This window comes from Mustela nigripes, chromosome 1 (genome assembly GCF_022355385.1).
Source record: "Mustela nigripes isolate SB6536 chromosome 1, MUSNIG.SB6536, whole genome shotgun sequence".
Taxonomy (NCBI): domain Eukaryota; kingdom Metazoa; phylum Chordata; class Mammalia; order Carnivora; family Mustelidae; genus Mustela; species Mustela nigripes.
The window spans coordinates 268,658,870-268,674,204 of record NC_081557.1 but is presented as its reverse complement, the minus strand read 5'-3'; the positions used below and the strand labels follow the sequence as shown (position 1 = coordinate 268,674,204).

Genomic DNA, 15,335 nt, shown 5'->3' with positions numbered 1-15,335 from the left:
ACGGATGTAAGATCGGTGAACACACATGGCCAGTGGTTCCCCAGTGGCCCAGAAGCATCTCGAGTTGTTAGACAAAGACTGGATCATCCACTAGTGAAAACCCCCTTTGGAACTTAGGGGTAACAGCTGTTTTCCGGCCTTAGAATAGCTTCCCTCAGTACAGGAAGCAAGGATTAGGCTTTGCAGTAGGAGGCTAGTGGACTTTTTTTGTTTGTTGGATTTTTTTGGAAGGAAGGAAAGAGGAGTGCAGTCACCCTGTTCAGGCTTGGCCCTGAGCGCCAAGATGAGCTGAACTCCTTTCGCTTTTGAGTAATGAGCCGTTCGCCCTGCTAAGGACCGGGACGGCCCAGACTCTCATTCACCTCGCTTGGAAGATGTTTCGCTTCTTGCTACATGATGCTCCGAAATTTTGTCCTAGACTGCATTTTAAGAGAAACTATCCCAGCCCCGGCTCTCAGCCTCTCCTCGCCATGTCGCTAGCAGCATTCCCAGGGCACCCGTCAGTCCAGGTTGCTCTGGAGCGCAGCCAAAACCCCTTAGGATTGTGCTTCGGAAGACAGTTGCCACCGAGAGGGACTTGGTTTCTTGGGGGGAAGGGCCCCATTTTGAACACTTCAGAGTATGTCTCTGACTAGATCTTATGGGTTTCACTGGACCGTAGGAAGAGGCTGGTATTTCTGTGAAGGGAGTCCAGAATGTTAGTGATTTTCTCTCCCTCCTCCCCATCCCCTTGTCTTGGAAGGCTGCCTCACTCCGTAACTGGACTAAAGGCCCATGCCTGACAGAAACGAGAGCCCAGTCCGCTCTTTTCTCTTGGTCTCCAACTCATCTGCTCGCTTTGCTCTCCCCAGAGCTGCTACAGTGAACGGAAGAAAACCCGAAACCTGGAGGCGTATGTGGAATGGTTCAACCGGCTCAGCTACCTGGTTGCCACCGAGATCTGCATGGTGAGAAACGGGTTCTCCCTTTCTCCGCGCGCTCCCTATTATTCTTCTCGTATTTATTTTACACCCGCTGGGTCCGCGTGTTGGATCAGTGCCCTCTTTCTCCCCGTCTCTGTACAGCCCGTGAAGAAGAAGCATCGGGCAAGGATGATCGAGTATTTCATCGACGTAGCTCGGGAGTGTTTCAACATCGGCAACTTCAATTCCCTGATGGCCATAATCTGTGAGTGTTTTCTGGAAGGCACGGGTCCTTCACTTGTGAGGTCCTGGGAAGTGTGTCCACTAAAAATGCACACGTAGTACAGTTTCATTAATCAAAACTCTACTTTTGAATCCTGAGTTGTTCTAGAATGTTCTGAATGCTTTAAATATCAGCACCGTACAAGAGCGCACATTCTGTTTGACGTGTGTGCCTTCACGGAGTACGGCCAGGCAGCTTGTCCTCTTCTGAATATTTACCGATAGAAACTCATGAGGGAGAGATTCGTCTAAAAGGAGGATTTAGAAAGTGTTCGGGCAGCTTGTGGTCAAGCATGATAAAAATGTATGATCTGAGACTGCGTGGTATGATGTTAGCAGCATGCACCGGAGGGTGGCCCGAGAAACGGGATCTTGTGACTGTCCATGCTCCTAGGACTCACACCTGCAACCCCATATTACCCTGGTGGACGAACTTTGCGCCTTCTTTGTAACATGGGGATCTTAACACCAGTAATCATTCGTTTATAGTCATTCATCCTATAAACATAGTGCCCGAGTCATGCTACGATTACTGATAGTGACTCTTTCATTTGAAAATACTCTATTTATAGGATAAATCATATGTTTATCCTATACATTTTAGGTAGTCAATAAATAGTTGAGTATTTACTGGACCCTCTAGAGTCAGAGTCAGTTTGAAGTTGGAGAATCTACCAGATGTGATTCAGTGCTTTTGATGCCGATAACTTCCCCCTCACCAGTTCTGAATTCCGTTTTCTTTTCAACATGATTTTCCTTGTTTTCTCACTAAAAAATACCACATTTTGGCTTTTTATCTGGCTTACTTCTTGAAAATAGTGAGCAGAAAGACCATGAAATCAGGGACCCGAAAGTCCACAGTCATAGGCGGTAGAAGTTCACTTAATTTTTTCCCTCATACCACTAAGAAAATGTCAAGACACACCATGTCCTGGGAGAAAGTATCTGTCATATATGACAGCTGAAAAAGAACTTGCATCCAGCCTCTATAAAGGACCCTGTGAATCAATAGGGACACAGAAAACCCAGTGAAAAACAGGGCAGATACTTAGATATGTCACAAAAGTTTGCTTTTGTATACTTATTGTTATATTATAGATAATAGTACATAAAAATGTGCTCCGTATCATTAGTCATCAGAGAAATACAAATTAAAATCAGAGTGTAAAACCATTTTATACATTGAAATGACTGAAATTAAAAGGACTGAGTGAGGGGCGCCTGGGCGGCTCAGTGGGTTAAGCCTCTGCCTTCAGCTCAGGTCATGATCTCAGGGTCCTGGGATCGAGCCCCCCTCTCTCTCTGCCTGCCTCTCTGCCTACTTGTGATCTCTCTCTCTGTGTCAAATAAATAAATAAAATCTTTAAGAAACAAAAAAAGGACTGTGTGACCCAGATATTGGTGAAGATGAGGAGAAGGAGGAAGTCGTGTTACTGGTGGGGTATGAGACGGTATTTCTACTGCGGAAAACTGGCGGGTGTTTTTTTTTTTATCAAGTTAACTTGCACTTAGTGATGAACACTTTTGTGGAGCATGATTTCGAATGACTTCTCTTACTTGTCTGTTTCAACCTTTTCTCCCGTCTCCACTCCGTTCCGAACGGGAAGCCGGCATGAACATGAGCCCCGTGTCTCGACTGAAAAAAACATGGGCTAAAGTGAAGACTGCAAAGTTTGATGTCCTTGAGGTACGTGGAGTTGGGGCCTTGAAAGTGAGATTCTTCTGTGTGAGCTTTGCCCTTGATCAGGGCGTCCCTCTAGGGAAGAAAGCCCGTCTCTCCTTACAGACGCAGGGAAGGGAGGGGTCAGGACTGGCAGAGGGGAGGAGAGACGGGGTTGTAGCCCGGCCCTTTCGTAGACAGAGGGTCCACCTTGGGGCGAACCGGCTGAAGAAATAGCGGCCTGTGAGCTACACCCTATTGTTTGCCAGGATGGAGTCTGGGTCCTGAGCCACTGGGCGTTCTGCCTCGGGCCGGCTGTCGTCCTGCATTTGCAGTGTCCCGGGGGAGAGTTCCCATCTCTATAGAAATACTCCCGCGCCATCTTTCAGCAGATTTAGCTAACCTGCGCAAAGGCTCTGCAGGGTGATTCGGAGAATAGTACGAGCTGTCCAGAAAGGCATTTGTGTTTGGATCATACTAATGTCGTTATCACCTTGGCATGTTGGTCCTTTGAATCAGTGGTCTTGGGAGATAATTAAAAAATGCACTTTCCTAAGTTTTCTCCAAATTGGGAAGCAGCACTGATGTATTGCATTATTATGCCTTTATTCTTATTGTCTAATGTCTTCTCCTTCTGGTAAGACAGTACGCTATGCACGGCCAACCGGCAACTGGTTCGTTAACATTTGAGTAAAACCTGGAAGTGGTTTCCTAGGCTAGTTTCTGATTCTCTGTTATCAGTTTTAAGTCGAATCTCCAAGGTGAACCTGGAAAGAATTTGGTCTAGGTTTGACCTTGTTGATTTGAAGCCAACTTCAGCTTACGTGAATGAATCAAACCTCAGCAAAGAAAAAATGTGTGTTCTGATGGGTTTTATGCCTGCGTGTGTAGGAGGGGGTCATTCCTATCCTTAATGAGTTGTCTCAACTATTGCAATTTTTAAAAAAGATCTATTACTTATTTTAGAGAGAAAGAGACGGCGGGGTAGGGAGGAGGGAAAGGGAGAGAGAAATGCAAGCAGATCCCACGCGGAGCTTGGAGCCCTGAGCAGGCTCGATCTGGTGACTCTGAGGTCAGGGCCTGAGCTGGAACCAAGAGTGGGCACTTAACCCACGACGCGCCCTGGGCCCCCCTCACGTATCACAGTGTGTTATGTAGGGTTCAAAGTATGGTCTTGCCGACTTTGTGCTGGTGGGAAGTAAGAGATTAATACTCTTCTCTCTTTTGTGGGCAGCATCAGATGGACCCTTCCAGTAATTTCTACAACTACCGAACAGCTCTTCGTGGGGCAGCGCAAAGGTCTTTAACGGCTCACAGCAGCCGAGAGAAGGTACGTGCCTACAGGAGTTGTATTCATGTTAGTTACCACGTGTGGCATTAAAATGCACCGTGAACTCCTGCTCTGAGCTTCAGATCCAGGAGAGAAGTCGAGACTGCGGGAGGGTTTGTGCCTTGCCCGTGGAGAAGGGCAATGCTAGAGGAAGGCACCGTGTTAGTGTCCGTTTCAAACGGACAGTACTGTGTTGCTACTGCATTATTTAAATGATCATTTTGTTCTATGTTTGAGTTGTTCTTCAAGCAATAAATGAGGTCATGTGTTAAGATGACGGCTAGCATTAGAGTAATTTGATTTAATGGAAAACAGACATTTCAGCTCGGCCCAAGGTAGCTGACGGAGTATAACCGTTCTTCTTACACGAATTAACTTCCCTCCCGTGGCTACGTCATCTGTCTGCGGGAAGGAGGTTGGCCGCTGTAGCGTGAGGCTGGTTCTAGGGGGGTGTGTGGGCGGCAGGGGTGGCGGGAAGTGCAGGGGTGATGTCTGAGAGACGAGTGGTGCGTGCTCTGTCTGCTCGCCCCTTGAACAGTTCCTCACAGTCCTGGCTCTGTCATACGCTCGACTCTGCGGGTCCTTTCTCGGCCCATGTTAGTGTCCTATCTCTTAGGTGAAAAGGAACAGTCCTTCTGACGTTTGGAGATCGTGTCATCTGTGACGTCAGTACCTGCTTACGGTAAACGGGCTGACGAGGTTGTTTGAGGAAAATCTATTTCGCGTAGATTCTGTCCATCTTTTAAGTCAAGCAAATTTTAGGAATGAGGGTGAAAAACACTGCAGGACACCTCAGTCCCTTCTGCAAGAAAGCTCCGGCCTCGGTGATCCGGAACAAAAACAAATCACAAGAGGAAGCGCCTTTTGGAAAGGTTGACCTGCTTCTCCACAAAGTCCAGAGTGTCCGTCCTGGTAACATTGGACAGATGCTGGGAACCCAATAGTTAAAGCTTTTGAAGAGACAAGGTCAGAGAGGAGATGAAGCAGGGGAAACGGTCTCAGCTGAGCCGGACGGAGGGACCAGCTCTTAGGTTTTACTTGCTCAAGTCTCAGCAGTCCTGTGGCAAGACTGAGGAAAAGTCTAACCAGAAGTTGCTTCGGCTTCAGGAAATCAGCACCGGGGGGGCCGCATCCTCTCATCGCAGTCCCCAGCGGGGTGCGAGGCCGCCTCTGCGGGACCCTCCAGGAGAGCCAGGAGGCTAACGACCCCAACCTCCAGCAGGGCGCCCCGGCCAGAGTCACTCTGAAGTCCCGCCCCCCAGAAAGACTAGACTTCTGGGACTCCCCAACAGCTTTTTCCAGAGAACAGTCCAAAGTACTTACCCTTTAATCATTTCATAAACTCTGCCTGCTGTAGTTTTGCTGTCCTTACAAACCCATTCTGTGTGGGAGTCTGAATTGCACTCTCTCGTTCGTAAAACAAACGAAATCACCACCGTAAAAAAAAATGCCATTTTTCACAATTGGTCTCAAAGGCTGTGAATGAGAACATTTCTGGGCAAAACACATCTTTTATTCAGGAGGGTTGGGGTTTATTTTTCCTCTTTTGAAGTGAGGAGAAACTCTCTTTATTCCCAAGTAATTTATAAATCTTCCTAGCAACACGGTTCGGGTAATAGCATCTTTAATATTCTTTCAGATGGTAAGTTTATGTGACCAAGGTGGCACATCTCTAGGGATCATATCCTAGAACACATCAATTCTGTCTTCTGCACGGAGGCCCTTAAATGATCTTTAAACAGCTACTTTTCCTATGGGTACTCCTGCCTCCAGGTTTTTCGCCATTTCCTATATGATTATATGGTTTTAAATCCTTTTACCATTCCATCCATGTTTGTGGGAACTGGTTCCCACTCAACAGCATGCATTTCTAAGGCATGAAACTGACTGTGTCTATAAAGCATATTTGCTAAGTTTCTGAATTAAGAATATTTTGATAGAGGGTGCCTGGCTGGTTCAGTTGCTGAAGTGTCCATAGGGCTCTTGATCTCTGGGTTATGGGTTTGCGCCCCACATTGCGGGTAGAGAGTACTTAAACAAATAAAATTTTTAAAAAAAGAATATTTTGAAAGTGAATTAGAAAACATTATCACTTGAGAAGTTCTCCCACTAAAGGCACCATTGGCAGGATCTCCAAAAACCTCCCAGAAACCGGAGCTTTTGTTCCCTCCTATTGGCAACCCGTATGTCTACCTTAGTGCCTGGGAAGCCGAAGCCCTTATAATCTCCTGATTTTTATTGTGTTAGGTGTGTTGTAGGGGCTGCAGATACGAAGAGAACTGTCTGTGAGTAATGTAGAAGCTGAAGGCGTATGGGTGTAAGGAACAGAGCCGTGAAGGGAGATCACTTACATTTCTGTGTTCTTGGTAGAGTGATGCAAGCCGTTGGTTAGGGCTCAACCCAGCAGTCCCACTTTTGACTTTTATCCAAAGAAAACAAGAAGATCTCTGTACCCATGTGTCTATTGCAGCAGGATTTACAATAGCCAAGACAGGAAAACAACCTGAGGATCCATCGGTGGGTGAATGCGTAAAGAGGTTGGGATCGCTACACACGATGGAGTAGTACTCAGCCATGAAAAAGAATGAAATCTTGCCATTTCTGACAACATAGATGAGCCTCAAGGACATTATGCTGAGTTAAATAAGTCAGACAGATACCAGATGCTCTCTCTTCTACGTGAAGTCTGTCTCTCTCTGTATATATAGGATCATCTTGGGGGCACCATGAGTGTGAATATTCCGTAAGGTGTAGCCCTGAGCCTCCGCTGGAGGCACATGACATGGGGTCATGAGACGTTTACGATATCCGTGTGAGACAGAACGCTCAACACCACGTGACTTTCACAGCCCAGCACTGAGAATAAAGAAAATTCTTGCTTCAAACTCTTACACTGTGCAAGGGCCACATCTTGATTATGACTGAGTCTCCATTTCCCTGTGTTGATACGTCCTTGTTAACGTAAAGGTGCATCAGTCGTGGTTTCCCCTTTCTCCCCACTGGCTTTTGGGGAGAGCTTACCTGAGGTCAGACCTGTGTTATTTAATCCTCACCACAAGTCAGTGTGGTGGTTACTGTTGTTCCCATGTTAAGGTGAGGAAACTATGTTTCTTAGTATGTTAAGCTTGCATCAGGGGTCAGCAGAGTTTTCGCGTCCAGGGTCAGGTCACAAGTATTTTGGGCTCTGGGGGCCACGCGGCTACTCCGCTGTGACGCACAGATGTAGAAACGGACACAGACGACACGTAGGTGCGTGAGCAAGTGTGGCTCTTTTCCAATGAGGCTGTCGGGCCACTGCAAGTTGAATTTCCTGTCATTTTCATGCTCTTGAAATATTGTTTTGATATTTTTCCAGCCATTTGAAAATGTTAAATGCGTGGCCCCTGGCAACATGTGGAGGGCCTGGGCCGGACGGCAGGCCGCCGTGTGTAGACTCCCGGCTTGCACTGCTGGTAAACCGTGGGGCTGCGGGAAGCCGAGGCCCGGCGGGGTCCGAAACCTTTCAATGAAGTGCGGTCCTGGGCGTGCCTTTCCGTTGTTATGACGGCCGTTTAGCCCTCAAATAATAGAGGATTAACCGGTGATCTTGGAAGGGGAAGGGGTGAGGGCATCTTGACCGAGAGGCTTCTACAGACCATCGCAATGACTGCAAGTGACTCAAAGACACTCAAAGCCACGGATTCACTTGGGCTATTCCAGCGACCAATGCAATAAAGAAATAACCCAGGCTTATTTTTTTTTAAATGACTTTGGGGGACATCTGAATTTACCTCTAGAAGTGAAAAGTGATACCTCATATTTTTGTGTGTGAGCCCAAATGCCTGTTTTCCAGGGATCCCAATCCTCTGGGGTGGATGTGCCCCGTGAGTCACAGGCTTAGGGAAACTTCAAATACGTGCTCTTCGGTGAACAGCAGGGCCCACGGCTCGTGTGGGGAGCGTTGCGCGCTGCAGCACACTTAGAATCTGTAAAAACTTGTTGGCACTTGAGAAGAGGTGGAAGTTATAGTATCTGAGCTTTGTTCTTTGTTCATTATGGACTTCACAGGATTTAAGATAGTTTCTTAGAGATGATTATTTTAGGTTAATTAAATACCGCCTCATCAAATCAAAGACCCGAGGCAGGAACGTCTTACTGGAGGTTTACTGCTTTTCAAACAGCCATTAATTCTAACAGACACATTTATATTCCTCCGCGCTTGGACACATCTCACAACATGTTGTGCAAGGTTCTGCCCAGGTGATTTCCCACGAGAACAGGTGCCTGCTTGTTCTCTGCCAAAGGCCAGGTTTACCCAATAGCAAGTTTGCAGCAACCATGACCTCCAACCCTGAGCTCTCATGTTATCTTGAGCGATATCTTCAAGAGTAAAATGTTCATCTCAAAAGAGATTGGTCTAAGACATGTAAGTCTAAAGGATACAGCAGGACAGATTTCTAGTGGGGCAGTGGGTCCCACGTCGTAAAATCTGAAGATACCTGCAGTGACAGGTTCTTTTCGTGTTTTGCTCGACCTCAGGGATTGCTAACTGAAAAGCCAGAGTTCTTATAGCTCTTCCCTTGATGCTAACGAGGATTCTTACACTTATGACACGGCAGTGGGGAAGACTGCAAAAGCTCCACAGCCTCCACCTCCTAATGCCTATTGTCTCTGTTGGGGTTTGGTTATTACTAGCATTTGCAGCTTCAGCAGAATTATGCAAGGGAGGAAAGTGCTGTCACGGGCGGCGAGTGAAACACTGTGTCTTCCTTCACTGTTGCCTGTTAGTGAGTTGCTGATGGCCGCCAGGAACCCTTGTACTGTTCCATGAGAGACTGAATACCTATTTGCCCGAGCAAACCTAAATCTTTTCTTTTCTTTTCTCTAGATCGTGATACCATTCTTCAGTCTTTTAATCAAAGATATTTACTTCCTCAACGAGGGCTGTGCCAACCGCCTTCCGAACGGCCACGTCAACTTCGAGGTAAGGGGAGGCCGCGGGATCCGAGCGCAGGGAGAAGCCGGCCCGGGGACACTCCCTCCCGGCCAGGCCGCCTGCGTCGCTTCTGAAGTTCTAGAACCAAGTTTTCTCTCTGTCTGTTGTTTTGTAAGGAAATACCGCTCCCGAGGACCGAGTAGAATAAATTAGCTGCAGGGTTGTTATTAATAATTATCTGGAGGGATGTGCGTAGATGTTTACCTGTTCCGCACAGATACCTAGAGCTAGTTTGTATGAGATTAAGAAAGTCACGTAGTTCAGTTGGTTCGAAGCCAGAGGGGGAAGAAACACCCGTGGAATGCCCATGATTTTCGTGACCGCTTTTCAACTCTTCTTTTTCTTAGAAATTTTGGGAACTGGCCAAACAAGTGAGTGAGTTCATGACGTGGAAACAGGTGGAGTGTCCGTTTGAGAGGGACCGGAAGATCCTGCAGTATCTGCTCACGGTGCCGGTCTTCAGTGAGGACGGTGAGTGGTCTCGGGGCCGAGCCGCCCATCCCCACATCCCGCAGCCTGCCGTTGGGACACGCGCGGGTACAGTGGGCCTTGGTCTGGCCCGTCACCAACATGAGGCCTGTCTTCTGAACTCATCCTCCTGAAGAGTTTTCTGTTGCGCAGGGAACCACGTGGTGTGCCCCTAAAGTACTGGCCAGGCCCTCACTCTTTACCCACAAACAGATTGTTTCTGTGTTTAAACATTCCCTGTAATCCTAGCGCTGCCAAGCTTTGGGGACACATGGGGACAGTCCTTTGAAGGATGTTTTCCCCACCTTGTTTGAAACTTGCTTCACTGGAGGACAAAGGTGTTCTGTTTGTGGCACGTTGGCATTAAAAGTTATTTGAAAAACAAACAAAAAGAGTCGCTACCTGCTGCTATTTGGAGAAGTAGTGGGAAATCTTGACCTGTTAAGATGTTAATGAATTTTAGGCAGAAACAGTGATTGTCTATACTGAAAAAAAAATGATGAGAAGAGAGATAAACTTTATAAAAGACTGAGGGACTTATTCTTTCGATCTTTTATATTCTAATATCTTGGGACTCAGTGGTGTTAGTAATTTCTCGTAGCAGATCGGTGCTGTTAGTGACCCTGACCGACGTGTGCTTCACACTTGACATTACCCATCCCAGAGGGGCCTTGAGCGTTCACAATCCCTACACGTGGGGTTAATACCGAGCTTTTACATCTTTGAGTGAGATTGTTTTTGATTTAAAACTAAAGAAAAAAATATTAGAAGAATGAAAAAGTGGACTGGAAAATCTGGCTTTATAGCTAAGAAAGGCTTTTGTAAAAATCAAGGCTAGCAGGAGAGAACCTCCTCCCCCCATAAAGAACGTGGATGTGAGCCTGTGGCAGCATCGTGTGGCTTGCGTTTGAAAGCTGTTAAACTCAGAAACTTCAGTTAATTAAGTACCTTTTTGGCCCAGAGGCCCCTTGAGTTGTTTTTTTGTTTTTTGTTTTTTGGGGGTTTTTCCTTTTTGTTTTTGTTTTTTTTTTTAAAGATTTTATTTATTTATTTGAGAGAAAGAGAGAGCCTGAGCCGGGAGAGGTTAGAGGGAGAAGCAGACTCCCCGCTGAGCAGGGATCCCAATGTGGGACTCAGTCCCAGGACTCCAGGATCATGACCCGAGCCGAAGGCAGACGCTTAACCAACTGAGCCACCCAGGTGCCCTGGCCCCTTGGATTTTGTTGAGATGGTCAGTCAGGCCAAGTGATGTTCTGTGTTCTCACAGCAACCGGGGTGCTTCCCAGTGGTAGATGACATGCTAGAGTCTTGCTTCGGGTTCAGCTGATGAACGGGGTGTTGGCGGGGGTGGTGCGCAGGAGAAGGCCTCAGTGTTCACGCGCTCTTACTTTGGTTGATTGCAGCGCTCTACCTGGCTTCCTACGAGAGTGAAGGACCTGAAAATCACATAGAGAAGGACCGATGGAAGTCCTTACGGTGAGTCTGCGCTTCTCATCGCTGTGCCGCTCGACGGGCTGCGTGGGACTTACTGGAGGAAAGCCACGTGCTTTCTGTGGGACGTCCCTCCTGTGTTCCAGTCCTTTCTGTGGGACGTCCTTCCTGTGTTCCGGTGCTCTCTGCTTCTTTTCTCTTGTCTCCTGAATCTTCGCGGCTGAAAACCCTCCCTGCCCTCATTCAGTTTTATGGCCTTCCATTTGTTTATGCCGTCGTGTGTGCGGTGACTCTGCCGTCACGTGTGCGGTGACTCTGCCGTCGCGCGTGCGGTGACTCTGCCGTCGCGCGTGCGGTGACTCTGCCGTCACGCGTGCGGTGACTCTGCCGTCGCGCGTGCGGTGACTCTGCTTTCCTTCTTCCTCGTTGTTTTCCGCGCAGTGTGAACGGTAGAGGGAGCACCGTCTCGTTCCCTTCATCTAAGAGATAACAAGTTCAGACTCGGTTTCTGAAGAGTCCTAACAAACACTAAAATTTTATTTGACTGTGATGAGACCCAAGTACCGGTTGGTTCAGTCAGTCTGAGTGTGTCACTCTCTTGGCGACTGCATTTTGGTCCCCATTTTGGTTTGAGAGAAGGAGGAAGTTAGGACTTTGTCTTTTGAAGATGTGCTTGTTGGAGCAGGTGGAGAGGGGTAGAGGGAGAAGGAGAGAGAGAGAAGCCCGAGCAGAGCACGGAGCCTGATGCAGGGCTTGGCCTCAGGACGCTGACATTGTGACCTGATCAGAAACCCAGTGGACGCTCAACGGACTGAGCCTGCCAGGCAGGCACCCCAGAAACTGGGACTTTAAACATGATCCAGTATCTATTCAAATTAAAGAATTGTGTTAATCTACTGGCATTTTCAAGTCGATGCATTTTCCAAAAAACCAGGATAGGTAATAGGTCAATGTATATTTTAACCATTTGAGATATTTAATAAGTAAAGTAGCCCAGGATACATTAATCCCATAGTCAGAAGTGCTCTATTTGTATTTCTGCTGAGAGACGCTGGGACATGTGCCCTGTGGTACCAGGCCGACGAGCACGTTTCTCCTCTTCCCAGAGTCCTTGGGAATCTTCATCTCACTTGACACTGGGCCACATTTCATGAAGCAGCGTGTCTCAGTTAGATCTGGTTTTGTGTGATTTATTTGGACGCACATGAGGACGGATGCGGTCCGGAGACAGTGGAATCGCTATGCTTAGAGCTCGTCACGGGGATGGGTGAGCGATTGGTTTCTTTTTTTTTTTTTTTAAATAAAGATTTTATTTATTTATTTGACACAGAGAGATCACAAGTAGGCAGAGGCAGGCAGAGAGAGAGGAGGAAGCAGGCTTCCCGCTGAGCAGAAAGCCCGATGCAGGGCTCGATCCCAGGACCCTGAGATCATGACCTGAGCCGAAGGCAGCGGCTTTAACCACTGAGCCACCCAGGCGCTGGCGATTGGTTTCTTTTATTCCAGACACAAACTAGAAGAAGGTGCGCCGACACCCAGCGTCAGGGGAACGTTAGCAGGCTTGCGGGCCGGCGCGCAGGTGGACGGTCATAAACTGTGGGCCTGCCAGTGACATATTTATATTAAAATTTCATATACTCTGTTGGGTTCACGGATATTTGGGGCACTCCTCAGTGCTGGGTGAGAGCTTTAGGAAGGACTGACTCCTTGTTCCCTGCTTTCCGTGTTTCTTCTTCTTTTTACTTCCCTTTCCAATTGTTTTTAAGAGCTTGGAGTTGATACGGGCCCCGAGTAGAGCTTAGCTCTCGTGACTTGTATCGATCTGTAGGCACTGGTAAGCCGGGAAAGCGGCCGCACTTACAGGATACCTGGCGTCAGCCTTCCCTGTGGGATCCAGACACGTTAATGGTCCGAGCCTCCCACATGCGTCTTGTCCAGGCTTTTCTGGTTGTGATTCTTTACGCCGCGTTCCTCGTGGCCAGAGCTTAGTCGGAAGGGCTCATAAAGTCAGAGCGCTGACAGCGAAAACTAAAGACCGAGTTGCACGACCTCTTCCCATATCTACATGTACCGGACACACAATATACAGTAACGGTTAACGTTCGATTGCTTGAAATGTGAACAGAGACGTGAGTGGATAGTTTAGAAATGGGAAGTGAAAAAGAGGGTGCCCTGTACAGGCTTAAACTCCGGGACAAATCCATGCGTCTGCCCGCGGCTGTGCTCCGCTCTAACGTGCTCAGTAGCGACACTTCTGGGAAGTGTTCTCCGAGGGGCCACCTCAGCCCAAAGAGAGAGAACGGTGTGTGGGGAGATCTGCAGAGAGACACAGGGAAGATGCTCTTCTACAACACACTAGTTTCTCCATGGGAGTGGTTTTTATGGAGCCTCGAAGAACAGACTTTCACTGCGCCCTTTCCACATCCTGGGTCGTCTCCAGCCCCTCCGCACTGCCTCCCGTCTCTGATCCGTATCTCCTCCGACGGAGAACAAGGCAGACGCCTTCCCCCCTTCCAAGCCGACGGGCGATTTTTAGTGCCCTGCTTCTTACCCCGATGACAACGTAAGCCCCTCGAGGGCAAGCACGGGGTCTTCCATGCCCGCTGCGGCGCTGGGCCCGTGCTCCTGCCTCGCTGGGGAAGGATGTCGGGTTGCGGCAGGTGTTGGCCAAATTGGAGCAGCCACCAAGAGGACAAGGAAAATAGGCCATGATCGTTTGCAAAGCTGCGTGTTAAGTGGACACAAAGGCTAATTGTTCTAGGCTGATAGTACCTACCTGAAACTTGTATCACTCTAACGTAGAAGGCAGTCAGGAGACTCCCCATAGACGCTTTTCCTGCTGGCGCTGGCGCCAGTCACCTGGGCTCAGCAGTGACAATGACAAACATCCACCTGGGGGTGGACACCGGTCTTGTCCCTGGCTGTTTAAATGCCTTCCGTGGGCACTGGAATGGGCAGATGCTTCTCTACTGAGTAAGCCCACCTGTGACCAGACCAGTGCAGACGTGAACGTTTCTTCCTCTCTCTAACTCTGCGTAATCGAACTCGGGGCCTAGGAGAGGTGGAACCGGTACCGGGCGGGACACTGTAACCCAGACCCGAGTCCGCCGTCGCATCCCGTGTCTCACTGTCGTCTGTTGTTCTTCAGGTCCAGCCTCTTAGGCAGAGTTTGAGGAGCGGGCGCTGACCGTGGCTGCCGCTGAGCCGCGTGGACCTCCGAGGGCTGCGTCTCCCGCACCCAGTTCTGCAGAGTGTCCCGTAGTCCCCGCAAGCAGGCCGGCTCCGGGCAGACGGGGACGCGCGTCCCATGGCCGGCGGATGACTGGGACTCTGGGAGACGGAGATGTTCACGGAAGACGCCTGAGAAAGAATTCTCTGCCGGCGCGGCCCGTGATTCATCTTCTGGAATTTCCATGTGAATCACAGCTCTGCACCTGGATGGAGCTTTCTTCTGTGTGTGTTTGTGGTGTTTTTTTTTTTTTTTTTTGCTTGAACATTTGCTGCTAATGGGACTTGCCCAGCTGAGGGCTGGCTCTTAGGAAGCCCGTGTTTCCTTAACTTAAGTGAAGAAGGGAGAGGAGGGAGGGGAGAAAACCTTTGCTGTGGATCCGGACTTGAGCTCCAGGGCCTTGCCCGGAGCGGGAAGACGGGTTCAGCGCGGACTCAACGTCGGTTCCCCGCAGTGTGTGCTGCGCTTCCTGCGTTTCCGGTTCCTCTGCTCCCTCTTCCCACAAGATTTTGAGTTGGCTGCTGGTTAGCAAACTCCTTTTTACCCATATAAGTTATTTAATATAATGAAGCTCAACACTATGGTTGGAAAATAGCCACTGGGGAAAAAAGCAGCAGACTGTCGTGGGACTGCTTGCGTTCTAGAAGGACTGTTGGTTTTCTCTGCCTTCTGAGCTGTTTACAACTGACCACTGTGTTCTACAGATGTATTTTTCAGTAGCTGTTTTGTTACTTAGTTTTCCATCATGCCTATTTTTTCCCTCTTGTAAATCTAAATTATCTGACTTTAAGAGTCTTGGAAAAAACCCATGGCCTAATTACAACTTAATTTTTTGAGCAGACTGTTCTTTTTCATTATGTTTGGGAGTCTGTTGGTGACTAAACACGTGAACCTGCGCCTCCACTGCGGCCGTGAAGGAAAACAAATGACAAACATCTTGCTGTTAACTCAAAGGTCGATCTAATTGTGAAGTAGTTCACCTTGTTAAACATCTCAATAAGCCTGTCCTTGCTCTGCAAACAGCCATCCTGTGTGTTTACTCTAGGAGAAACTGTAGA

The 15,335-nt window shown here is 48.4% G+C and overlaps 1 protein-coding gene across 4 annotated transcripts in view; it reads left to right on the top strand.

The window, feature by feature from the left end:
• Nucleotides 1–15,118, top strand: part of RASGEF1B (RasGEF domain family member 1B) — a 418,493-nt gene extending 403,375 nt beyond the window's left edge. For all 4 annotated transcript variants that reach the window (XM_059385844.1, XM_059385834.1, XM_059385854.1 and 1 more), the window contains 8 exons: nucleotides 852–947; nucleotides 1,065–1,167; nucleotides 2,792–2,871; nucleotides 4,079–4,174; nucleotides 9,042–9,137; nucleotides 9,497–9,620; nucleotides 11,021–11,093; nucleotides 14,197–15,118. In XM_059385844.1, the coding sequence (XP_059241827.1) occupies nucleotides 852–947; nucleotides 1,065–1,167; nucleotides 2,792–2,871; nucleotides 4,079–4,174; nucleotides 9,042–9,137; nucleotides 9,497–9,620; nucleotides 11,021–11,093; nucleotides 14,197–14,221 (693 nt within the window). In that variant the 3' untranslated portion in view covers nucleotides 14,222–15,118. The remainder of the gene's footprint in view (nucleotides 1–851; nucleotides 948–1,064; nucleotides 1,168–2,791; nucleotides 2,872–4,078; nucleotides 4,175–9,041; nucleotides 9,138–9,496; nucleotides 9,621–11,020; nucleotides 11,094–14,196) is intronic.
• Nucleotides 15,119–15,335: the final 217 nt, after the last annotated feature.